Source organism: Hypomesus nipponensis, chromosome 5 (genome assembly GCF_054491055.1).
Source record: "Hypomesus nipponensis isolate SF chromosome 5, ASM5449105v1, whole genome shotgun sequence".
NCBI lineage: Eukaryota > Metazoa > Chordata > Actinopteri > Osmeriformes > Osmeridae > Hypomesus > Hypomesus nipponensis.
In genome coordinates, this window is record NC_140365.1 from 9,332,781 (window position 1) to 9,360,175 (window position 27,395).

The following is a 27,395-nucleotide window of genomic DNA, read 5'->3' on the forward strand; positions in this document are numbered from 1 at the left end:
CACACACACACACACATTGCGGCTTGGCCATGACGCCGCATATCCATTGCAAGCACACACACACAGACAGACAGACACACACTGCCCGAGCAGCAGCGGATGCTCACCTCTGGTGTGTTTTTCTTGAACTCGCGGCTCTGGTCGATGAGTTTTTTCCTGGACTGCTCGCTCTCATCTTGTCTGTTGGCCAGGGCTGTGGCGGTGGCGTCCAGTTCTCTCTGCGGGACCCAATGGAGGAGGATGGGGGAGGGAGGGGACAAGGGGAGAAAAAAAACGACAGAATGATTACAGGGGGCTCTGTGGGGGGTGACCGCCATTTACATCAGCAGGCAAACAAGACAGTCCTTCTCCCTCGCTTTTTTTTTTTTGTTCTCCTCTTCGGTCTCCGGCAGAGACAGAGAGAGCGAGGGAGGGAGAGAGAGACAGCCTGGGGGAGAGGAACAATTCTCCTGTGCTCTCCATCCATGTTGACAGGACCGAGACATGGCACTAGCCCTGGCACCATGACTACAGACAGACAGACAGACAGGCCGGCCGGGTGGGTGCCACATTACCCCAACACTTTGCATACAATTGTTCGGCACATCCGCACACGTGCAACTCCTTAAAGGCAAAATTGTGGAAATATCGCAAGCGCAGACGCACACAAACACACGCCCACCCCTCCAGTCTCACAGCACATCCTATGGCTCTAACTGCAGACAGAAGTGTGGAAAAAGTCATAAAACCACTTGGATGCCGGCAGCATTTACGCAGCTTATAAAACCGTATTGCTGGGCAGAAGAAAAAAAAAAACATCAAAATAAAACAAAAAACTATGGGCGCTATTATGAGCTTTTTCTCACGCTTTTCCAGAAATGATTGTGGTGTGCTGCCCAGATGAGCACTGTAGTGACAGGGGGACGGTAAGGCCTGGCAAGTACAGGATCAAGATTCAAGTCAATATCTTTACTGCCATATGGACTTTTGGTACAGGGCAATAGGAGCCCGTCAACGAGGTCTCCTTCAAAAGACTACGCGAACCAACGGCATCCGAACGACAACGAGAGGTCGAATGTGACCGAGGCGGGTGACAGATGTCAGGATGTCCGATTGGCGGGCTGCCGTGTGTGTCGGTGATGGCAGTCTGTGTGTGTGTCTTCCAGACTTTCTGTCATCTCAGCTCTTGTCGTTGTGGAAGGGGGGGGGGGTGAGAGAGAGAGAGAGAGAGAGAAAGAGAGAGAGAGAGGGAGAGAGAGAGAGAGAGAGACTGGGCTGGCTGACATCTGGGAGCCAGATGCAGGGAACAAATCAAGTTAATTAGGCTGGAACAGAGCGAGCCAGACTGCGGCCCCACTTTACTCCACACCACCACTACGCCCTGCTATGACTAGAGGGGCACAGCTCACAAAGCATACCGTACACAGCACACTTTCCTCTCTCCCTCTCTCTGGGTTCATCTGCCCCGTCTGCCCGCCCCCCTCCCCCCCCTTCCCCCTTCTCCCCTGGCCCTCCTCAGCGAGAGCGCTGCGGTGCCGTCGACGCTCGTCTTTCTAAAACTGGAGCAACATCGTCGGTGGTCGTGAAGTGGATCTGAGGCCCCGTGTTCTCCAGTCACTGGTGGTGGAAGGGGAAGGGGGGGGAGGGGGGCTATCCGAATAGCAGGAGGGCTGACAAAGCCACTCTGCCCCTGCCTGGCTTGACCAACCCCGGCTCAGCGATAGGCCCAGGTCATGTTTGCTCTGCTGGTTCGGGCAGCTGGCAGTGGGATGTCCATATGACTGACAGGCTACCTGCACTACCCTCTCCATGTGAGCCGCCGTGAGGCCTGCGGACATGCTAATGGGGTCAGTCTGGTTAGCGCCAGGAGCTAACACGTTAGCATGGCTGGCTTAGCATTAGCTCTTTGCTATTCCACTTGCTCCCCCCTCCAAGATTATCTAGAGGAATGGAGAGGAAAATAAGGAGGGGGGAGGGGGGCCGGCAGAGAAGGGGTGAAGAGGGACGCCCGTTCTCCCAAAAGCCCCTGTCAAGTTGACGCTCTCGAGACTGATTAGCAGACACTGCCGTTAAGCCCATTATGCAAACGATTTGGCTAATCACTTCAAATTGATTAGCGCCAGCCTTCCTCTCCACTCCCCCTCCTCTTCCCCCCCCCCCCCCCGCCCCGCCCGTGCACGCCCCGCGCTCATTCATCTATGGGACCCCTTGTGAGGCCCATCCGGGGGAATAGGGGGGGTGGATAATTATGTTTTTATCAACAGGAATTCACAGATCCTTCCCACCCTCCGCCACCCTCAAGTCTTCCACACACCCACAGAGATAGAAAGGCGGCTAGGCAATTCCCTTAACACATCAGGCAAGTAGGCTATGTTAAGAGCAGCAAAGTGAATAGGCCTGGGCTTTTCAAAGTCCATAGGCCTTTGGCGTCTGAGGTACTTTTAGCTCAGTTAGCGCTAATAAAGCACTGTTAGAGCTGTGGAGATGTGTTTTCACAGCTGTGGGAGCTTTGGCAGAGACCAGCGGCAGGCAGGCTAACGGTTAGACCAAAACAAACACACCCAGACGTCACCTAGGGGATAAGCCTACACCACGATACAGCCCACCTGTGACCAAAAACACACCCAGGTACAACCGCACTGCCACACTGGAGGGAAGAAGGGCCAGCTGTATTCTGGATAGCCAATCGGCGCTTTGGGGTGCCAAAGACCCTGCCATTTGACCACTGGCCATCATTAACCATCGTGATACCTACTCTCAATGCCCGCCTCCTTCAAGCACGCCCCTCACGTCCTTCTGACCAATAGAAGAGGCCTCTGAGACTATCTGTCCACATCGGGCCTTGCCGCCTATCAGAGAAGGCGTGCTTGAATAAAGGACCAAATTGTGCTCCATAATGGCTTTATAATTTTGCTAATGGAAGAATTTTGCTGGCTCAGGCAGCGGTGCTTGTCTTAGTTAATTTGTTCAGTAGTAAACGCTGATGGAACAGATTACGGCGCTCCCTCGAGAGCTTGCCTGTGCCAGATGCTATCAGCTGCATACGCGGAGGGGAATATTAGAGGGGCCGCCTCGCTTGTTCTCGTTCCCTCCCTCTCTCTCTCTTCTTGTCTCTCCCCCTCGCAGATGAGATACATTTTTGAAAGAGTGGGGGGGGGGGGATGGATGGTGGCTAAGCATTTTAGTTTGAAGCATCAGAGGGCAAGCGATGAAGCCGACAAGATTTGGATGATACTCCCCCCCCCCCCCCCTAAGCTGATGTCCCTCACCCTTGGACGTCACATATGCCCCTCCCCCTCAAACAGAGAAAATGTCAGGTCTGTTAATTCCATGATCATAGGGGGGGGGGGGGGGTGTGAAATGGTCCAATTAGGCCAGAGGTATTGTCCTAGCTTGTGTTGTTATGGAAAAGAACAAACTCTGGAAGAAAAAAAATCTACAGATGATGCTCTTTTGTTAAGAAAGAAATGTTGTTTATAGTTTGACAGTTACGAAAGTTAATTGGGTGAAAGAAAAAAAGAAAAAAACCTTTGGCAAATCAGCTGACCCAATTTCTTGGAAGTTAGCAGGTGCACCGAGCACCATTGCATTTTTCACATTTAGACATTGGGGCCCCACATGTCTTCTCTCTTAAAAAGGGATAGATATGGGGGCTACACAGCTCCATTGTTGGTTTGGATGGGAGGGCTTTAAAAGTAGAAGCAGGCACCAATGCTAGGAGGAGTTAGGCCTGACTGACCTTTCGTTCAGGTACTCTCAGAACCACCACACTGCTACTGCCCCGCCCACACACCGTTTTCACCTCAGAGAGTATCACAAACCTAATAGCAGCACAGAAGTACACTACCATACTTGAGGCCCACAGTAAAGCTCTAAGCTTGTTTCGCAAGGTTAATGAGGTACAACTAATAGTAAGAATCAACATCATGTGCACTAAAATACTCACTTAAATAACTTGGCTCCAGTTTATCACGCATACCAAAAGTTCTTATCGGTTAGTTCTGAGGCCGTTATAATCGCGGTATTATTAAAATACGAGTCCAGACGTTTCATTATTTTCTTGTTCAGAGATACGAGTCAGAGATTGCTCTGTTTGCAGTGGAGAGTGTGTAGGGTGTAGACTGTAGCTCATGAGTATGGTCGGAATACATTAGCACCAAGTACAACGACTGCAAGCAGATATTATGAAACCACAGAGAAGTGAGTGAATGAGGGAGAGAGGGGGAGGAATGGTGCAAGAGGGAACTGTCTAGCTCTGGGTACCACTTCAAAAGGAGCTTTAGACAAATAGCAAACACAAGTGTCTGCTCTTTTTCTGGCTGCTCCAACAGCTGCTGTTAACATTAAGAGGAGGCCTAATCTATTTGCATTGCAACCAGGCGTCTAAAACCTTTATCAAAGCCTTTTGTTTTCCAGCGCCAACCAGTTAGGCTAATACAAACGTGGCTTTGTAGCGACGGCGCTAATCGCTGCCAATCTCAGAGCAATAGGCCGCCGTTTACACAAGATCTGAAACGACGGAACATTGAGAACTGATTTAATAAATCCATCAACAACGCACATTTGGCGCAACAACTTAACCTTGTCCTCTGTGCGTTCTATGTGGGTTAAGTGTGTGTGTGTGTGAGAGAGTGAGTGTGTGTGAGAGAGAGTGTGAGTGTGTGTGAGAGAGAGTGTGAGTGTGTGTGAGAGAGAGAGAGAGAGAGAGAGAGAGAGAGAGAGAGAGAGAGAGAGAGAGAGAGAGAGAGAGAGAGAGAGAGAGAGAGAGAGAGAGAGAGAGAGAGAGAGAGAGAGAGAGAGAGAGAGAGAGAGAGAGAGAGGGGTGCGTTGTGAAGATAACTCAACCTTCAGTCCTAATCCGTTGACTTCAAACGTTCTGTAATGCATACTAAAGCATTCCTAATGGTCCGGTCCGAGCAAAGTGTGTGTTAGGCCGGGCAAACTCGGGGGGCCATAAATTGGCATGTCAGTTTAACCTACATAGAGCTGGGTGGGGGGTGGTGGGGGGGGGGGGGTGATCACATTAACATTGTTTTCTAATAAACGGTCCTAGTGTTCAGACTATGCTCGTGACAGATTTGTGACGGATGTTTTAATAGACCGTGAATCATGCATCAGTTGGCTAGTGGAGAGACAAGAAAAGGGGGGGAGTGGGGGTTGTTTGGGGGGTGGGGGGGAGGGTAAGAGTATGCTGTGGTAGATGCACACCATGAACACACTTCCCCCTAAAGGCACACAAGTTGGCCTAATACACTGGACCTGGTTGTCCTTCCTGGGGATTGTCCTTTATAGCATCCAGGAAATCATTTTCATTGACTCCATAACTCTGCAAAGTAAATAAAAGCCTATTTATGCATTCTTATCTAAGGCAGGACTTTATCGTCTTAACAGCAGTGTGATCTTGGAGTGTGTGTGAGTGTTAATGGAATTTCCCCAGGATGACCTCACCTAGCCGAGCGTAGCCACAATGGCATCATTGTGCCTGTGCTGGCTCACCTTGGCTCTGACCTTCCTCTTGCCTGATTGACTACCAGACCGACCAATCAAACCCTGGCAATCCGGTGGAGGTGGCCCCCTCAAGGGCACAGCTTTTTAAATAAATAAAAAAAGGGGAGGAGATGATATTATCTCAAGACGTGCGGTCATACTTCATAACCGAGAGCTCGCTGTTCTTTCAAAAGGCCTCAGTGGTCAAAGAAAATGTCACCCGGCTCCCCCCAAATAATATAGAAATAAAATATGAAAAAAACCCTCTGTACTGTAGTCGGCAATCTCGATTGTCAAGTACCAGTTCTCAGAGGGAGCAGACTACCTCGGGGCTCTGAAACTAAACTACTCCATCCAATTAAGCGACATGCACGTCCATTATCATAAATTTGTATGCTAATTCCCAGCATGTACCGTTACCGTAAGAACAATACGCCGGTTGTTGACCGATGAAAACACTCATTCACTCCGAGGTTGGAGTACAGGGGGTTTGTGGCGCTGCATTCCGCATGTTAATAACTCATAATGATAGCGTGGGCTAGAGATATAAAAACCTGATTCACTGGAGAATGGGATGGAATCGGCTCGGCCCCATCGAAATCTAAAGCCACGTCTGTTTGGAGTCTCCAGGGCTAGTAAGTCTTCGGTGTCCGCCATGCAAACAACAACAATGTGTCTGTGTGTGATACACTGAGGAACAGTAAGGATAACTGGGAGTGATGAGGTCTTGAGGAACGTCATGTTCTGGAATCTCGACAAAGTAATGATGCTAATACAACATGTGCGTGGGAGTCTCATATTCCTTCTACCCACACCATCGATTATCACTGAAACGGCCTATGCTTTTTTTTCTTGGTCTGGTACACAGAGGGTACACTCTTTCTGTTATCCAATAACGGTGTGATATTTCTACTAAACAGGACTGTCCTTTTTGATAAGACAATGTACTAAACAAGAGCCACTGGGCACAAATGGCTGATAGGATGCTCAACAAATGGAAATTGATGGCCAGCAGTGTCTGGTGCTGTTTGCATCGTCTCAGCCTGAAACACGACTAAGTCAAAATAAAACACAAACAGCCTTCATCATACTGAAAGAGCATGTCAGAGAAGCTTTCTAGCCCTCTTCCTGCCAAGACTGATGCTCCAACTGAAAAGAAACAGGTCTACACAGACTGGTCCCCCACTCAAGATTCCGTATATTTCCACGCCTTGCCTCACCAAAAACAAATCACACCCCAAACAGTACTCCCCACACCCCAACAACTCCCACCCATATCGCCACGGACACCCCAACTAAGTAGTGTAAAAACTGATTGACAGCTCTCTGGGCTTGGCGGGCCCGGATCAGAGAGAGAGAGAGAGGGGGGGGGGGTTCGTTTTGTAACATCTGCTGTGCATGAGTTTGCGTGTTTACATGCCAGCGTTATGTATTCACTGTAATCAGTCTTTAATCACAAGCTTTATGGAAAGGGTTCTTCAGTTGTTAAGGATTTGGTGATTACGAACAAACAGGGTGGAGACGGGAGACGAGGAGGAGTGAAGAGACACGTTTCTACTGGACGGAATCTGTATTAAGTGTAAATTAAACAGTTCTTATGCAGATCGAGCAACCCGCGCTTCCGCGGGTCTAGGGGGGTAGATCTTAAACAGGGGTTGGCTCAGCAATATCAAAAGCCCCTCACCCCGCCCCGTCACAAGACTCGCCCCAATCTATGGCCTCCCTCTGATTCATTATGCAAGAGGAGCGCCGTGATTCTTGGCGGCACGTCCGGGATGCGGCGTCCCAGAGCCTCGCAGAGTAAGTGGATGTCGCCTGGCTACGCTCGGGCCCTGCCAGCTGTTTGGGCTGGTTTCTAATGGCACGGATTCTGAGAGCTTAGGAATGAGAGGTTGGTGGGGGAGAGGGAGGGGGTGTTTGTGAGTGTAATAATGTCGTCAGACTCGACAGTCAGAGCACGACTGAGCCGCCAGAGCCCTCTACCCTGTCCCTACAATGCGCCTCGTTGGCCAGACAATGAACCTGCTCAACCAATTAAGATTCCTCAACTGTGAGCCACGGAGGAGAGGGAGGAGGACCCAGGGGGGCCTTGTGGAGGAGTGACCGACAGAAAGGCACCGGGTGACCGACAGAGTTAACGGGGAGAGAGAGACACAGTCACAGAAGACGGACAGTCGACGTGCGCGTTTTATGTCTACCTCAATTACAACGCGGAGATAAGCCAACCCAGCTAACAGGACAGGATGTGGTGCAGGACAGAGGAGGGTGGATGTTCTGAGCTCATCTATATTTACAAGTTCTGTGTAATGGCGCGCTGGCAACCACATACACACACACATTCACACGGGAGCCGACAGTTGGTAGCTGCCTCCACCCACACCGATATCAACATTCCACAAATACTTTCCGAGCTTTAAAGCAACTAATTAGAGAAATTATACAGCTTGGTTAAGAGGACAGTTTTACTTTCAGACCTCTGAGACAAGGATAGAGAGACAGATACAGAGACAGAAAGCGAGGGAGAGAGTGGTGGGGAACCGTTTTTACTGACGGGCAATTCAGGAAGTGCCCAGGGCTAAAGTCGAAGGAATAACTAGCTCACCAAGGAAGCACACGGTTTTCACAGAGAGACACCCTTTCACCCTGGCTAAGTGCTTGATAGGCCACATTCATATGCGCTACCAAAACAGCTAGCGAGTCCAGATTTGGAACAGCAACAAAAGAAGACTGAACAAACACAAGCAGGAAAAAGAATAACAATTGCGAGTCTCATTTTCTGAGTGAGTACAGGCTAGTCGGTAGCATCACCGGGGCCGAAAAAAACCTCCTCTAGAACAGTAGATCGAGTGCACTGTCTCCATCTCCCCCCTATCACCGCTATTGTTACCTCGCACCAGAGTGCCACATCCACACTGCTACAACAAGTCAAACAATTACTCTGTGAGAAATACCCTGTTACCCAGGACCCTGCTGTTCTGTGTGTTCCAAACCACAAGCTCCCTCCATGTTGTTTTTTTCCCCACCAATCACCCGGGCAGCAAAGAGAATTAAGCCCTTAACAGGCAACGCAGGCAACAGTCGCTTCTACTGAGAAACAGGCCAAGCAACAACAACAAAAAAAGACCAACGATGGCGCCCGTGATGTCATTGTTTGCGTACGTATCCTTGTATGAGAACAAAAAATGTTTTTCCAACGTTTCCCCCCCCCCCCCTCCAACCGCCAGTCAGTGTTGTGTGATGAGACATTTTTGTTGATTTGACGTCTCTCTCTCAGTATCCCTGACACACTCTTTGCTGACATGCACATATATTCTTAGACTAATGCTCGAGGTTTAAAGTCCCATCACCTGTCAAGAGGGCTTTTTCCTGGGAAGTGTGTGACCGAGGCTAGACAGCCTTAAATTCCTGTCAGGAAGCTAACTGAGGCCGATTACAAAATCAATAGCAAAACAATGGAGGAGCTGGGAGCCGTGGGCCAGAGGAACCCCACAGACGAAGGCGGTTTTGAAATACAGCCTCTCATAACCTTCTCCTAGAAATCGGAGGTGGAGGAAACCAAATAGGGGGGCAGGGGAGCGGGGAAAATACTAAGAGTAACAGGACCTAAGCACTAACAGCAACTTAGTAGGTGGATGGAGTCCGTCGATGCAAATAGAGTTGCCCGTCTAAATTCAGCCCTACCAAAGTACATTGATTAGAGATTATAGTAATAAGCTGAACGGTCGATCCTCGGTCAACAATCTGGATGCCGGGTTATTTCTACACATTGCTGCGGTTTGTAGTAGAGTTAGGCTACACTATCTCATTGTCCATCAATGCGACAGTTCATCGCACCGCTATTTATTTTTACAACTGACAATAGATGGAATTAGTGTGATAAGTCTCAACTGAAAGCAGAACCAAGATATCATGTAAATACGAGTGTAATACTAGTGTTTGGGTGTATACACAGACCTGCCTACTAATCCTGTGCTGGCTCAGGGCCATCAGGAGGTTGGTTTGGGGGCCCAACAGAAAAACAAAGGTATTCTCACCATGTACTCAGCGACAATAAGTCAACCCATAAAACTGTAGGCTTCCCAGTGATGACACGATACCCTTGCTCAAACGTGGCTACCACGTTCACCCCCTTAGGTTCATTACCGGCATCCATTTCTGGTTTGAGGCGAGCCAGAGCTTATATCCTCAGGCAAAAACCCCTCTTAACTTCAATGTGGGGGCTGAGGTTTCCACTACTAAATGCCAGAGGTGCAGGGGAATATCTACAGTACTTGAACAGGTCTAGTATTATGCCTTGGTAGCACAGGCCTGCCAGCAGCCTTCCCTCCTCAGCCTCCTCTACCCATGCATGAGCTGTCGAATGCACAGGGAGGAATGTGTTTACTCTGATGGCCGGGGCTGCGGTTCGCATTAATTATGATGCAAAAATTATAATTATAATATTAGCATAGCCGGGGTGCACAATGAATGAACAGAGCAGGAGGAGGAGGAGGGAGGAGGAAGGGAGGGTGGGTGGGGTGAAAGTGGCTTGTTTACGACAGGGGGAAGAGACAACAAGCGGACGATTGTTGCCGGGCGCGGAGCAGACGCAGACGAGACGCAATGGGTTGGCTGTGACCTGGTTTGAGGGATGTGTGAGCATGTGGCGCGACGACGGCGGGTCGGGGCGCGGCGGCGCGGGTAGGAAGGCAGCCATGTGCCCTCGCCCCGCTGTCACCTCGGCATGGCACCCTACTCCCACCCGGCCTCCGCGTTCTCACAGTGGTGTACTGTACACACTCGCACACAGTGTGCAAGCGCGCACCGGAAACGACCGGAAACTTCCAAGCGTGGGAAGCCAAGCCAGCAGCAAGAGCAGCGGTGGAAGCGAGAGGCAGTATCGTAGTAGCGGTGATGGCGGGGCGTAGCGTAGGCAGGTCGCTCTGAGCCTCTTCCTCGCAGACGCTACTTCCTGTTCACCTCCCTCGGCAACAAGAGGAACCGTGCCGCATGGGCTGCGGTCTGCGGTCAGAATCAGGTTTCCTTTTTCCGCGTCACACCAGGGCCCCTGAAACACAGCCTTTGTTTGGGTTTGCGTCGGTTCTAACAAAGCACAATGCTCAGCCAGCCAGCACAGTCACACACAGGATCTGAGAACTTGGAGGGAGGAGGAAACATCCGGGAGAAGAGCAGTGTTGGGTGCAACAACTTTATAGTAACACAACTACTACTGTACAACAGTCAGTTAGCCAGCCCCTTAAACTCCCAGTTAGAATTACTGCTTTTGTGCGTATCGATCGCCTCAGCCACAATATTTGGAAATCATGTTTCAGAACACACTCCCACCCCACACACACACACACACTTTACACTGTGCCCCATATGCCAGGTGTGAGTAGTTCCCCACACTGAAGCAGGCGCCATTGCTGAGAGATCAAAATCACCTGCAAGTTTATAAGAAACACAATTACTGTCCTGGATAAAGAAAAGAAAAAAAGATTTTGAATCGTTTTATTTACCGACACACCTCATGTATTTTCTGTAAACGTTGGGATTCTGACGAGGATGTTTTGGTTTTGGTTGCTCCCTGAGCTAGCGTTAGCGTCCTGACCTTCCTGACTGAACCCGCGTTTAATGATTACGACAGGCCTCGTTTTCCCCCTGAGGCAAAAGAGTAAAGTCGACGTCTCTCCTTACAGACCAATGGAGGGGCGGGGGGGTAGACAGTCAGGAGGGTACACAGCAGCCAGACAAAAGCAGCACCAGGACAAGCTAGGATTTGAAAATGGACGGTCAATTACAGTAGCGATATTGGCTTCCTCGATGTTTCATTTGAATGGAATTCGACACAGAGGATGAGGGGCGGCTGGGGGGAGGACAGGGTCTGAACAACAAAGAGACCCGGCGAAGATTAAACTTGACTTTTCTTGGTAAGGGGATAGTGAAAAGAGAGAAGAGATATTATCTCTGGAGTAGTGAACCGACTGTTTCAGAAGTGATAAGTCCTCGGGTGGACAACACAAATGCCAGACAACGCAACTGAAGAAAGAACTGGGTGGGTGGGTTTCCAACAATAATGGCCGCCTCTAATCTCATCTTGAATGTTTCTGCCATTAACCTCCCTCAAAAGAGATCAATTAAAAAAAAAGCACAAGAGAAAAGAAGAAAAAAAACTGAAGATTCTAGAAAGCACAAGAGCAGTGGAGATTAATTGCATCCAGATAAGGCCTGGGGAGAAAACAGGCAGGAGGGAAGGAGAGGGGAGCAGGGGGTGGGGGGGGGGGGACAGCCGAGGGGTCAGGTTATTGAGAGGTCGACGGAACTGCACCGACCGACCGCTCAACAGTCACGGTCAAGGTCAAGTTCAAGTTACCCTGCCTCAAAACACAGGAATGGCCTACAAATTGGAGGATTAAAATGTTAAACAAAATGGAAAACCCATTAGCACCGCATCAACAGGGGCCTGCTCGCGACATCCATTTTGAGGACCCAAAAAAAAAAGGAGAGGAAAAAAAGAAGGGGGGGAGGGGAAAGAGAAAACATCCATTTGCGGGGCTAGAGTGGAGCTCTGAGCGTTCAGCTGGCTAATTATGGCGCTGGATGCGGGGCCCTGGCCAGATTAGTGGGCTTAAACCTCTCTCTCCGCTCCGTCCACCAGAGGTTGAAGTGTTATTCCGGCTGACTGGCTGAGATGAGCTCTCTTATCGGCCTGTGTGGAGCTTCCCTAACCCAGAGTGAGAGAGGGAAAGAGAGAGAGACAGGGAGAGCTAGAGAAAGGGAGAGCTAGAGAGAGAGAGAGAGAGAGAGAGAGCTAGAGAGAGCTAGAGAGAGAGAGAGAGAGAGAGGGAGAGCTAGAGAGAGAGAGAGAGAGCTAGAGAGAGAGAGAGAGAGAGAGAGAGAGAGAGAGAGAGAGAGAGAGAGAGAGAGAGAGAGAGAGAGAGAGAGAGAGAGAGAGAGAGAGAGAGCTGGGAGCACTAAAAGATGTATTAGGGACCAGCCCCGGCAATATCAGATAATACTCAACAAAGGAGAGTGTGTGTGCGTGTCTCATTTCCACTGCATCCCCCTAACACACACACACACACACACAGTCACAGCCACTGCAAAACACACTCGAGCAGCCATTCCAAAAAGGTGCACATCCACTTCCCTCCTGTGCTCGCTTCTCCCTATCCCCAAACACTCAGCCGAAAACAAGCTGTGCCCCTCACACTAGGGGAGCTGGGCTGGGGGGGGGGGGGGGGGGGGGGGGGGTGAGGGAGGCCCGCGGGGACCTGTCAGCCCCTGACTGAACACCTCTGCTTGGCCCACTCCTCCCCTTATCTATGGAACAGCCTCTCTCTCTCCCCATAGTTGTCTGGCGCTGCCTGCTCTGAGATTCATGAGGGAGGGCGAGAGAGAGAGGAGAAATGGAGGGAACGAGAGAGAGAGAACCGGAAAGAGAGAGTACTAGAGAGAGGGAGAGAGCGAGAGAGCGAGAGAGCGAGAGAGCGAGAGAGCGAGAGAGCGAGAGAGCGAGAGAGCGAGAGAGCGAGAGAGAGAGAGTACTAGAGAGAGGTAGAGAGCGAGAGAATGAGAGAGCGAGAGAGCAAGACAACGGGAGAGAGAGAGAGAGAGAGAGAGAGAGAAGGAGAACAAGAGAGAGTAAGGAGTTGATAAGGAGGACTAGGCAGTTGTTATTATTGTGGACGGAGCCAGCCTGGCTTTAACATTGCCAGTGAGGACACACAGAACACTTCAGGCGCACCACATAGCCCGCTCTTCCGGAAGACATCAATAAAGGAACGCTGTCACCGGGGGCTCGTGCCAATCAAACCAACACTTTCTCCTGTATGAGTGGCCAAAAAGCCTCCCGTTTGTCAATCGATGACCCCCCTCAATCAAACACCGAATGCATAGCATTTCACAAAGAGCTTATCAATGCTGAACTGCATATTAGGCTAGAACGTTCTTCCCGGTATATTTCTATTGAACGTAAGCAAATTGAGACATTGAAAAACAGGGGCCGACCTCGGGATCGTCCTTAGTATCACCTGAATACAGGCCTAGGGGGCTGGAAAACCACCTGATATCTCCCAAGCCTTTGAGGGGAAGTTGTGTACAAAACAAGGACTCGGCCGGATCTACTTTCTGACCAGTAACGGACACCCTCCACTGAGCTACTGAGCTAAACAATTCCACAGACACCACCTGTGTGTATCCTACAGCAACCAAAGCCAAGGGGGTACTGAGGCTAGATCCTTTTCATTCACTTACCCTAGTATCAGAGTATCTAATGTAGCATAGAGGGTCGGAGAGAAGACCCACGAAAATCTAAACCAAACATGATATACAAATGATCCTTCAATATTCAGTTGACGAGGTCCTTCTCTGAGGGTGCGTCGTTTTCCTATTTTTGTGCAGCTCCCACCTGGCGGCCATTTTGAAAGGCTTACACCCCCCCCCCCTCCCCCCCGAGTTCAACAAAGCAATTTCAAGCACGGGTTCAACCAAACCTCAACTCCCGTATAGCGCAGGTGTGATTCACAATTTGTTTCGGTCGCCTGAACGTGAGCCTGTGTTTGTGTGTGTGTGTGTGTGCGTGTGTGTTTCCCCCGGATTGGGTTAGAGTTACGGGGGAGAGGGAGCTGCTGTGTTGTGTTTTGTTGTCGGGACTGGAGAAGCGTCTCACGCCAGCAAATGGATCGGGAAGTGCCCTGGCGGACGAGAGACGATAGGCTGGATGGGGGGACTGTTAGCCACGGTGCACATCTCCTCTCGCCACGGAAATGGGATCCAACAGGTAATCAATCAGCCAATGTGCTGCCTCCCCCTGGGCCTGTGGGAGGCGGAGGGGAAGGAGGAGGAGTGGGGTGGGGTTGAAGGAGGAGGGGGTGAGGGAGGACGTGCAGTGGAATTTATCTGGGGAATTCAAGCGGAGAGGGTGCAAAAGCTGGATGCTTGGGATGGGGGTAAGGCACACACCCGTTAACATGCCGATAAATCAACCGGATATCGACACGCGCGCAAACATTGGCAGGCAAAAGGCTGTGGAAAAAATTCCTCTGTTTGTTATTGTTCCAAGCAAGCCTCGGCCGTATATCAGAGAGGAACACTCGAAACGGTGCCGCATTTGAGCATCTCACCGTTACTTTTGTCTTTCCATTTCGGTATTGAGAAGGGAGACAGCAACAAGTCTGTTAGAGGGGATGTGTGTGTGTACTACACACACACACACACACGGCCCGGCCTCTCTGCTCTCTCACTCCAAAAGCCTTGATTAAGGCCTTGTCTCTACCAGACATGAGCCCTCACTTGTCAGCGAAATTTCCAACCTTCCCTGAAATTACCTCAATCGCTAATCATAATACTCTCAGATGTCACTTTACCGCCACGCTGAAATTCACACAGAAACGGAGGGGGGGGGGAGGCGGGGGGGAGGCGGGGGGGGGGGGGGGGGAGAGAACACACAGATGACGGAGGATAGAGCAAGATGAAAAATAAAAAAAACATTTGTCAGCGAAATGTCATTCCTGCTCCCGTGTGGAAAATGGCCGACCCGCGTGCTGATTCAGGCCCTGTGTGTGTGTGTGTGTGTGTGCGCTTCTAAATTTAGTCTCCCACAAAACCGCTATCCATACCCAGACGACTCTGCACCTCCGTGTGATTCGGACAGTATTTCGGTTGGGCATTTCTCCGGCGTTCTCCCTGCCCTCTCCTGGCGCATGTTAGCGCAATGCCTTTAAAACATGCTGACGTGAGTTTCCACACGATCAAACACCTCAAATCCCACAGCCGGGCGCGTGAGAGAAAACTCAACATAGGTGTGCCATTGAAAGATGACACAAAAGCACTCCCTCCCCCCTCCGATCCTTTACCTACGCACTGAAAAGTACGAGAACATTTCCAAGGTTGACTTCTTAAGCAATTTTTAAGCTCGTGGCGCCCAAGGAGATAGAGACGGGCAGGGTTATTTTGTAGTGCGGTCGGTGTGGGTGGGTGGGTCAAAAGTGATCTCAACATGCTCTATAATGTTTATTAGAGTTCCGAGACGTGCGTCTTAATTCAAGGCCCCCCTTCATCAGTGGGTAGAATCGGGAGGCCCGTTTGATAAACGAAAGCAGGGAACTCTTTTGTCTTCCGCTTTTAGTCACGGTGAGCGATAGAAACGTTTGGGAGAAAGAGAGAGCAGGAAAGAGCAAGAGACAGAGAGACAGAGAGGAAGAGAGGGGGAGAGAGAGAGAGAGGCGAGCCATTGAACGAAAGAGGGAGAGAAGCGCACTCGAACACCTCAGCTCTCATTAGCTTAATAATGCATGAAATGTGCTGGAGCCTCCAGACTGCGCTAGCTAAAGCGTTTTAACTATTTATCATTGAACGGAATGCTACTGTGGCCATTTCAACCAAACCTATCCCCCATCGACCTAGCCCTTTTCATTTGGGTTAGTTAATTATTCAAATGACATGACGATCTTTGGAGGAAGAACCGGCTGACTAAAAAATTCCCCTACAACCCCCCCGAACTAGCCACCATGTAAGACACTGAGGGGATTATGCGCCCAGGCACAAAGGGCATGTGAGGTCGCACGGCAGCCTGCTAAATGCCTACATGGGCACGACCACCTTTTTCCCTGCACAGTTGCACCCCGTTCGAGACAGAACCTGGAGCACGGCTTTAAGAACAGTAGGCCTAAATAAGCTGCTCGAAATGGATGCGCGTCATTGCAAACGAGTGCAAAGTGAAGCCAGATGGTGGCGGGCACCATGTTGGCAGGGCTGTGTGGAAGACGAGACCAACCCCCCCAAAAAAAAGAGGGAGGGAAAGGGAAAGAACCCGGGAGGGGTGAAGTTCAGCTCAGTTGAAATATTCAGGTGCTATGACACACAGGTGGAAATTGCCCCTTTGTGGACAGTTGAGAAGACCACAGTTTTCCCCAATAAGGGTGTGGGAAAGGCCGACGTCAGCCCACTCGAGATGACCTTGGGCCGACGTCACCTTACTCATCAAGCCACTTTACTTTGGCACAGCAGCCAGCCCAGTCAGACGTCGCATGCAGCCTGACCGTGGAGGAAGCTCTGAGGGAGGGGAGAGCATACAGCTGGTAGGGCTGCCGTCAGCCGGGAGAGGAGAGGGGGGGGGGGGGGGGGGGCGAAAGAAAGAAAAGAAGGAGTGAAACATGGGGGTTTATTTTCAAGAATTTGTATTCCCCTCAACATGCGGCTTCGCCGTTTCAACAGCCGTCGGTCTTCATAAAGGCAGAAGTGGGGCCCAGCCAGCAGAATCGGAGGGAGGGAGGATGGGGGCGGGGGAGTGTTAGCGGTGGAAGGGGGAGAAGGGCGGAGGGGGGGGGGGGGGGGGGGGGGGGGGGGGGGGGGGAGGGGGGGGTTCCCCCTGCTCATTGGAAGAGCTCCAGTGAAAACTGGTCGGAACATGGGAAACATGGTGTCAGACCAGACGAGAAGAAAGAGCGCGTCTGGCTTGCGGTTTCCCCCGAGCGCGTTCCGTCGTGACAGTGCTCTCTCCGCCCGTTCCAGGGGCTCCCCTTTCACTACAATGCCTCCCAGGGCACGGCGCTGCTGCCAAATCCACACACACACACACACACACACACACCCACGCTCTGACATGCTGGCTCCAACCCCTCTTCCAGGCTCTGCTCTGCCTACAATGGCAGTCAGAGATTAGTCAGCAAAAATACACACTTTGCTCCCATCGAACCCCCCCCCCTTCCCCCCCTCCCCACCTCTTCCTGTGGCTGGTGCTGACGATTGGCTGAACCTTCAAACAACCCCATAATAGGGGTGGAGCTCCGAGGCTACTCCAAGTGGAACAGGAATGTAAACTGTAATGTTTTAACTGCGAGACCACTGGGAGCTGTGGAGACCGAAATAGAACGCATAATGAACCGTGAGCCACGTCTCTCGTTCAATGACAAAACCCCCTTGATTTCCAACTGACCCAGATACCCGCCGCAGCGACGCGGGCAGGTGGAATGGTCATTGCTAGGTGAATCGCATCCTCAGAAACACACACCAGGCTTTCCTCTCTTTATGGTGGGGCTCTCGAAATAAGGCCTGGCTGAGGGGGGGGGGGGGAGGGAGGTGTTCTGAAGGACTCGGGATACAAACCTAAAGCCTGGCAGCTCCTCTGGTCATGCCCTGCCTGTAAGCGACCTCATGCATTTGGGCAGCAAACCCTCCGAACCACAGGTGTAAATGCTCCATGATACAGCCTAGGGAGAAGGGGACCAATTAGACGGCTTTGGACAGACTTTTTCCAGGATCCATGTGAGACAGCCGCGGGGACAGGGCTGGAGGTGTGGGGGAGAAGGCAAGAGAGCACACGTCGACGAGCCTCTACGTCAACTGGGAGTGACAGGCAGCAGGAGATCAGTCGCAAAGCGGGAAGTGAACTCGGAGAACCAGGAAGCGCCAGGCAGCCGAAAAGGCCAAACCGCCCAGTCGCCTCTGGTCCCGTTCACACGGAGGGTAAGCGTCGTGCTTGGCCACTCGCAAGGCCAGAAACGCGAGGAATAAAAAGACGAAGGCACGTCATAAAATCACGCAGGCCAAACACCCCCAACAAAAAAAAAACGAAACGAAAAGAAATACATGTTCCACCCGGTTCACAGCTGTATTCTGTGGCGTGACGGGGGGGGGGAGATTTTATGATACATTCCGATATAATGCATCAGGGCTGATCCAGAAATGATGAATGTTCCTGTATGAATTTACACCATCCTAATCCTGGCCCTGACGCAGGGCCCTATGAGAGCTACCGCGCGGCCAACACAGGCCACAACTGTGTAAGTAACGCACTGGATTAAAACTTAATCTGAACCGTCTGATTATCCCCAAAGATAAAAAATGCTTTAATGAGGGATTGCAATGGTTTAGATGAGCTGATCTTAATCGCATAATACTCACTTTTTGGCTTGCTTTAGCGATATTCTGTCGTTTTTTATGTAACAGGGTGCCGGCCAGATGCCTTTAAAGGGGGTTCCCGTCATTGAGAATGGGGTGCGTCGATGGGAGGAGAGTGCATGTTTTAACTTTCCAAGTTCAATCCGGGTCAAGACAAACGAGAACACAGTGTTTTGTCTGGCTGCGAGGAAGTGAATATCTGCACCAGGTTTTAAAACAAAGCCTTTTCTGCCTCACCTCTGATGAGGTCGGGAAACAAATCAAATCTGGAACAAACCAATCTCGTCTCCCGGTGCCTCCCGTGTCAGGGAAATGCATCACTTTACAAGACGGAGCGACTCCTTCGAACGAGCCTACCCCCCCCGTCTGGAGGAGGAATCGACATCTGTGCTCGGCTGCTCCGGTGGAGCCGGTGGAACGTTCAAGAACGTTCACCGGGCCGCGCGGCCATTTGTGCCAGTCGGCTCCAGGCGGGGTTGTGGCAGGCCGACCCCTCACCCCTGACCAGGAAGAAGAGGAAGGTGACGTGTAACGGCATCAGCTCTCACAGCACCGTGTCTGGGAGCTGGCGGTGCATACCGCGCTGGCCGAGGCCACGCCCTCATACCTTGACAAGCCCGGTCTGATGAATTCATTCAACAAAGTCAAGTCTGCCATGTTGACAGATAAGGCATTACAACAGAAGCAAAAAAAAAAAACCCTCTGTACAGAACTGAATCTGCCTGACAAAGACGAATACATGTGGAGGAGATTCAATTTCAACCCCTGAATAGGATTATTAAATAAGGTCCAATTTCTGTTCATATTCTGTGTAAAAAAAAAAAAAGAAGAAGAATCCACAAGGGTCTATTCAGGGAAGTAGAGAGGGAAGATAGACAATGGGCAAAATGAGAGCGATCAGCACAAAAACGGACTCTCAGATCATACTCACGAGTGCAATGACGGCCGGTGACGTTCACGAACAACGATGGCATTTCACCCTCACATTCGCCCTCTTGCAGTAAAGCACCGATCCAGGCCTACGACTGGCCGGGCCCACACGCCCCCCCCTCCCCCCACCACCCATGACCTCTTCCCTAATTTGAAGAGTTAGACACGGGCGAGGCTCGGTTAGGCTAACGCTCTGTGTGGACGTCACAGTGTGGCCGCTCGCCCGAGTACCTGCCTTCCTGCCCGCTAGCCAGCCACGGAGGCTAATGAGGACACCAGGGTATAGAGGAACAGCACAGGCCTAGTTACCTCCCAGAGTCCCCCACCCCCCTCCTCCTCCACCCTCCTCCTGCTCCTCCTTCACCCCCCTCCTCCACCACCTCCACATAGCAGCCCAGCCTGCTGAGCAGAGCAGCTCAGCCAGGGGCTTCTCAAAATAATTGCCCTCTTTAGAGGTGCACTACTGAAGGAGGGGGGCGGGGGGGGGGCGCCTCGGAACCCAACAAAAGGAGGGAGGTTGGGGGATGGGGGGGGTGGGCGGAGGGTTAGAGACGCTCAAAACAAAGGGGCCCTTGTTAGGGAAGAGGAGAGCCCGGTTTATTATGTTTAACCTGGGAGAACGCGGTGACAGTGACGAGTCATTGTTCTGCCCTCAGTCGAGACAGCGTTCTGTAGCCGCCGCCATAGGGGCCCTCCGTTAGTGAGCGCTGTGTGCGTGTGTGTGTGTGTGTGTGTGTGTACACGGCATGTTTGTGTTGATGCGGTGTCACTTCCAAGTACCTCACCGTCCAGTGGGGAACCTTGTTAGAGCAGATAACTGGCCACCAGATTGGGGCGGAGGGGGGTCCACCTGCTGCGGTTTGGGCGCAAACACGGCGACCCGGACAACCAGAGCCAGAAACATGCTGACTCGGCAGCGGCAAGCGGATCGATACGAATCAAAACGCCCCCCCCCCCCCCTCCCCCCGAGCCGGAGCTGCAGCCAGCAGGCGGAGGCACGGAGGCACGGAGGGTGGGGGGAGGAGGGGGAGGAGGTAGGGTTTGGGAGACCCCCGACGCCGGGCCTCTCGGTCGCCCGGGTACGAGGCTGAGGGAACGGGAACGGGAGCGGAGCGGAGCAGAGCGAGGGAGGGAGCTCTCCCGGTAGCCACGGGGGCGGCCTCAGGCTGTGTCTGCTGATGTGTGAGCCGCGGGGAGGGGAAGGAGCGCCTCCGTCCAGGATCCCCCCTCTACCCCATCCACTTCCCCCCCCCCCCTTTGATCACCCCCCCCCCCCATTGGGGCTCATCTCCCATCCCCCTGACATGGAAAAACATGTCAGCCCCTCCAACTCTCTCACCCCTCCCCCACGTTTAGAAAGCCATAATATCATTTTCCAGTCACTAACGGCATCTGGCTTTCATTTCCAGGACTCCTGGAGGTTTTCAGGTCACTAATAATAACTATTTCAGGCAAAGGCAAGAGTTCAGCCAGAGTCTACCTCCGTGCCAGAAAGCTGTGAGTTATACCAATGACAGGGCAGGGATGGGGGGGGGGCTGGGGGGGGGGGGTACCCTTGGAGTCCCCAGACCGTCCTGAGGCATCTCTGTGGGGAGCGAGTTTTGTTTTGGTGTGTGCAAATGGCAGGACCTGGTCTGGCCTGCCTGATGGATGCGTGTCTGGGGACTGGAGGAGGGGAGGGGCCGGGGGAGAGAGGGGCCGGGGGAGACGGGGGTAGACGGAGACGCCTCTCTCCCCGGCCCCATCGGCAGGCCTCAGAGGGGAACGGCTACTTCCAGGGCTGGGCGAGAAACTCTGGACGCGGAGGCCCTGGAGGTCTCCTTTGACATCACTTAGAGCCGCATGCTGATGAGGCCTGTTCTTCTCACATCCTCCCGCTCCCTCCCACACTCTCCCTCACACACTCTCCCTCCCACACCCTCACACACACTCACACACACTCACACACACTCGCAGACTAGGATTGGAAATACTATTCCTCCAGCTGAGCTACAGGGGAAATGAGGGGAACCATGGCTGAGGTCTTAATGCTCCCTGGTGCGGTTAAACTTGAGGCTTAGCAGAGGCTAATGTGGCAGTCTATACCTTCCCTTCAGACTAATGTGACAGGTTTAGAGGACTGGGAGTCACTAGGCTAACCAGAGGAAGGGGGGGGCGGGGTCAAGTCAAGGTAAAGTCTGTCATTTGTCCCAAAGATAAGTACAAGAGTCAACAGCAGCAAAAAGAAAGTTTGTGCCAAGTCGTATTTTGAGAGGCACATAACTTCCATTCAATTCTGTTGGTGATATGGATATATGATTGATGAAGCCTGAGCGACGGCCTCCAAATATTCCCATGTTGGGGTAACATCGCTGTGGGAACATATTTTCTACCCTGACCAAGTCCCACGGTGCCCGTGTATAAGCACCGACGACTTCAAGACCGATTTGTGCGCGTGATTTGCACGTTGCTGTGATTCTAACACCTAGATCCAGTCACTTGGCGAGGGAAAAGTCGTCCGGGCGGCGGCCATGACGCTGCACTCCATTACTCATGCAGGCGTACGGTGGCGCAGCTCAAAAGTGAACGCTGCGGACATTTCTCCTAATACTGACGCGCAAAACATCTGTGGCCTGCTTTCCGTGGCGTCAAAAATGGAAATGGCATTCTCGGGCCTCGGAAAACGGGAGGCAACTTTCCACTCTTGCGCCCGCCGGTTTGATTTCGGCCCCAGACTACTCCCGAGTTGGGACGACTGAGACGGGGAGGGTGGGAGGGTGCAACCGAGGGCGACACCTAGGCACAACCCAAACGGCCCTCAGGAGGGGGAGGATGGGAAGCCATCGCTCTTCGTCTCAGTTTGAACCCAACTTTGCTTCTGCCGGGGGACGTCTGCCGGGGGCCAAACTGCTGAGGGGAGCGGCCCCGGTGGGAGCCGCGGTGGCCCACCGTCGCAACTTCAGAGACGCGCCCCCGTGGAACGGCCCATCCGAATTCAAATCGGATGTCCTTTGAAGCACAGACTACACTTCCATTAACTGTAGGACGGCCAATTAACTGTAAAATGGGCCATTAGCGAGCGTCCTGAAGTGAGAGCCGAGACGATCTCTCATTCTGACAAGTCTGCGCCACGCTGCTGACAGGACATAAACTGCATTAGCTCAGAATGTGTGTCAGACATGACGTGAGCATCTGGGTGCTGGAATACAGTTGTGCTGATAAATCAACTCGGAGGGATAAACAACCGGGTTTTTTTATTACCCTGGAAGATGATGTTCCTTCATGGTGAAACCAGGCCAGGCTACGTCGGCATGCGATTTATTTGCACGGAAACAAGGGAGACGTCTAATCATTCTAGAGACTTTATATTCCGCAAATCTGCATTGAACTACGTGGTGAGATTGTTAGGTTTTATTTCATAAATGGCTGCTTGGACTTGGTAGGTGACATGCGGCACGAACCAGGACAATGGGCCACAGTTTTGTCGGTAGACGGTAAAAGAGTGGCGGTCAGAAGCGTGTCGTGTACACACTCAGTCTAGACATGCCAGCGCTCTGTCACACGACGCTAATCAATTCATTCGGGTAAATCATTCATAAAGCTGGAGGAGGGAGAACAAATATATCAGGGCAAAAACGGACTGAGACAGTGCCGCTGGTTCGGACTGGGGGGCAGGGAAGAGGAGAGGGGGAGAGGATGGGGGAGGAGAAAAAGGAGGCTGAGAGGAACACACCTGCCAGTGGCACAGAGCAGCCCCACCACAGCACTCTATGAACCTCCATCTTTAATGTCTGGTCGGAGGACCTGACGAGAGCGAGTTCACGGGGATTCAAAGTGACAGCTAGCCTACAGCTAGGCAAGAGTATTGAGATGGCGAACGATACTTCGAGTGAACGGACCATCGCAGAGGATATGTCCCTCCTCGTTTAGAACACGGTAGGCTACATTATGGTTAGTCTACTTGTTCAGAGTGAGAGGATTCTTAGGACGCAAGTTTGACCTCAAAGATAGACCTCAGGGGGGGTGAAGGGCAATACCTCGGAATAGAGATATGGTCCAAAGAGCCATACCATTTCATTTGAGTTCTGTGGTAACTTAATTTCTTATGTTGTTAGAGGAGAGTGAGGTTTCCTGAGAACTTAGGGGAAAAACCATTCGAAAAGGACTAAGATAAGAAACAAAAGGGCAAGGATCAATAAGATAATAAAAGAGGAAAGATTTTGACCAAGTTGCTGTTTTTAGCAGCAGTACCACCCACATTCAGTCTTCTCATAGCCACTGTACGGAAAGTCAACGTGGGAAAACAAATTAGGTCAAAATACTTTTGTATCGTAACCTACCCATTAGAGGGTTAGCCATATCTATTCATTACATTTGATTAACAGCCTTGTCATAGTCATAAATTGAGGTCACGAAGTGTAGTGTGACAGAAGATGATACAGCTTCGACAGGACTATCTATTGCCAATGCTCCCCCAACGTAATGAGAAACTAAACAGAGTATCCCTGTGCTGAACAAAACATTCTGTGCCGTATTATATTTAGCAGTCTGATACAGAGAGAAGGGGGCCGAGGCACTTTCGAACTTGGCAATCAGAGTAAGGTAATGCTGCCAGCCGAGAGAGAGAGAGAGAGAGAGAGAGAGACAGAGAGAGAGAGAGAGAGAGAGAGAGAGAGAGAGAGAGAGAGAGAGAGACAGAGAGAGAAAGAGAGAGAGAGAGGGGGTTGTGTTGGGAGGCGGTTGACATCTTGTGTAACCTGACGCAACCTTGATTCATCGCTAATGTGGACACCAGAGCTGGGTGAAAGCTAGAACAGAACATGGCTCCCTCCCTGGTCACCTGGCCGCCACCTTAAGTGAAAACCCAGCATCCCACACAACACACGCGCACACACACTCTTGGTGGGGGGGGGGGGGGACGACAAACTCAACACAGAACTGAAGAAGAAGAAGAAAAAAAAAAAAAAAAACACAGGCCAGGCCAACATCTGGACAATTTATTCACAAGTCAACCACCCTCCCTCCCCCCCCCACACACACATGGGTGTTTTCTGGACATCTTTGCGGTCGACTGCAGTGGAGTTGTAATTCCAGGCACATTTTGCCGATCGGCCGGCTCTGACGGCGGGGGGGGGGGGGGGGGGTTGGACTTTTCAATCATTCCTCAAGAGCCGCTCCCTTGCCCAAATGGAGTAGGCTTTAATGGCCCCCCGCGCTGCCCCCCTCTGATTAAACATGGCATGTGAGTGAAATACTCACCCTGTAAGAGTCCGCCCGCTCCTAAAACATTCACAGCCCCACAGGGGGAGGGCTGGGGTTACTGCATCCCGCACCCACCCCCCCCCCACACACACACACACACCCCCCACACACACACACCCCCCACACACACAAAAATCAATACAGTCAACCCTGCTGTAACTCAGCTGAAACTGTAACTCCTGAAATATTTTCTCAAGAAACGTAACTGGAGGGACGCTAAGAGTTTATGGACAACAAATCCACGGAAGTGTGATTATGAACGATACGCAATGCCAAAGACGCTACTGAAAATTTCAATTATGCTTCAAGGAGAATGATGAAGGCAATTAAGACTTGTGGTGCTGTTGAAAAGGCTGAAAGATCTCCTTAGTAATGTATCGGACATTCAGTTTGGTCCGGACAATTTATGGTGGGGTAGTAGACAGAAACCAGTCTAAGCTGCTGAGATCAACGATCCTAACTAAAGGGTAAAATATGTCTGTGGACTGTCCTCTCACCACAGACAAAATCAGCGAGAAGATGCAAGATTTGGGAGTTGCCGCTCATTACCTCTACATGAGCAGCCAACTTTTAGGGGGCTCACTTCTGGCTTTGATCTTAGTGTTTGTGAGAGTGGGAAGAAACTGCAAATTGCTGTGACTCAGCGAGGTTCCATGAAAAACGTAGATTTGCAATTTAATAGACAATACAGGGCATCCAGACAAACGGCATAATAGATTTCCTACTGTCATATTGCAGCACTTTAAGAGCTGTTGCTTTTCAAATGTTTGGTTGAAGATGGCAAAACGACGACTGAAGGCATCCAGACTTGCTATCAGAATAAGAACAACACAAGACAATTTATAGCCTACATAACGGTATTGTTGCTCATTTCAGGAATACTAGGCTATATAAACAGCACAATGATCTCTTACAGCCATTTCTCTAACAATAACTCATCACGACCTCGAATTGGAGAAGGTTCCGGACTGAAACTCCCTGGTTTGTACCAGTTTAACGTGGAGGACCTGCCGAGCCAGATGCTGCATCCTGTCCGGCTCCTTGCATGTTACACATCCATCTCTCGATTGGGGAAAGAGGGGCTGATTTCTTTTCCATAGCACTTAATTCCCAAGTACTTCAGGTTCCTTTATTTCTTCCCAACCATTTCCAGATGTGACTGCACAGAAGCAGATAAATTGCTGCTCTAGTTTCCCCCTCTTCACCGCCACCCCCTTTTTTTGTTTCACAGCAACGACTTCCCCCCCCCCCCCCCCCCCCCCTTGTTTTCAGTGCATGCTCACAGTTTCAATTTAGCCACTGAAGCTTGTAAGACGTTCTGGTGAGGCGTTTTTATGCTGACTTGCATTAACGTTCTTGACCGCAAAGTGTAAGGCAATGTCTTAAACATCACAGCGAGTGCCAGAGAGACCATAACAAAGTCATGCTAATACAGGAGCCCATCACAGAGAGTCCTATCATCTACTGCTCTTGAAGCACAGTCACTTCAAAGCACTGAAAACTGGAACCAAAAGACCTGTCAAAAGGGCGACGTTAACATCCCCTCAGACGTTTCGCTGTGGAATCTGCTTCACCCCGACGATAGAGACATCCCTTTCTCATTGTGCGGTAGAATTCAGTGGGTTGTCAAAGCGCGCACTGACGTATCGCATGAACCATCTGGATGTAGCCTCGCGCGAGTGGGAACATGGCGGCCTTGACGATTGGTGGGCTCTCCGCGACACGGCGCCCTCCTCGTCGGTCCACAATACTCAAGGCGAGGCCGACAACGCGGCGCGCACGGCTACCGCGTGACGGAGCTCGGAAGCCGGGGCACAGGAGACTCAACGGGACGACAAAGACGCGTCGTTTACGTCCTCAAGCTTTCATTCACGAGCGTTCTCCGGCCGTGCCGGACGTCAACAAGCAGTCTCGAATGTATAGTTCAACTCCCCCTCCCCAAACCCCCGGCCCCATCCCTCCCAACAATGTGCTTCCACTTACCCCGTATATTGATCCCCCCCCCCCTCCCCCGTCAGTAACAGTAACAGAGAAACAGAGACGGGCCCTGCCAGACAGTAGCTTACATAGCCGGCTGAGGAGAAACAGGCGTCACCACACTCCATAGTAAATGAAAAGGGTTGGGGGGGGGGGATGAATAGTGAATGGAGGCTAGGGGGCAGCTTTGTGCGTGGGCATACTCTGGTAGAGTAACCTTGACGTCAGAGCAAGTGGGCGAGGGGAGCGAGGGGGGGAGGGGCCAACACCATGAAGCCGTCCCCCGTCCTCCCCCCTCTATCGAACCCACCCACACCCCCCCTTCATCCCCCCCCCCCCCCCCTGCCTGAAATGGACAGCACATTCCAGGCTAATTATGCATTTGGCGTCAGGGTTTCTATAAAACTGTGTGAGGCAAAAGGGGCCCCTATGAAACCTCAGCTCCCAGAGAAAGGGGGAGACAGGCAGGGGGTTGGATCCAGTCAGTGAGGTAATGTGGAGAGTTAAGGAGTGTGAACTGGCTCTGGGCCTGACCCCTCTCCCCATTCCCAGGGCTACAGAGCTCATCTCTCGACGTCTGTATCCAAGCCCCCTTCAAAACAGGACTAACCTACAAGACATTGCAAACGGCGCACAAACAAAAACACAAAGAACCATCGAGTGTTTCTTTGACCGTTTAGAGCTCGGCCCTGTGTTCACACTGGTTCTACTCTAACATCAGTGACAAGTCTTGCTGTTTGCGGATTCTTTCCCATGTTCCCAACCCTGCACTGTCACGGCCCACAAAAACTTTGGGTGATCACTCAATCTGAAATGTATACATTGGATGCATTTCAGTTGCTTTGTTAATGCCGCTGCAGTTCCGATGCCTTATGAGCAACAAAAAAAAAACAAAGACA

The 27,395-nt window shown here is 51.5% G+C and overlaps 1 protein-coding gene across 1 annotated transcript in view; it reads right to left on the reverse strand.

Annotated features, from left to right (window-relative positions):
* cux1a (cut-like homeobox 1a) overlaps positions 1 to 27,395 on the reverse strand; it is a 127,245-nt gene that overhangs the window by 94,005 nt on the left and 5,845 nt on the right. Inside the window, exon 2 of the mRNA XM_084697821.1 lies at positions 108 to 218. Coding sequence (XP_084553947.1) covers positions 108 to 218 — 111 coding nt within the window. The remainder of the gene's footprint in view (positions 1 to 107; positions 219 to 27,395) is intronic.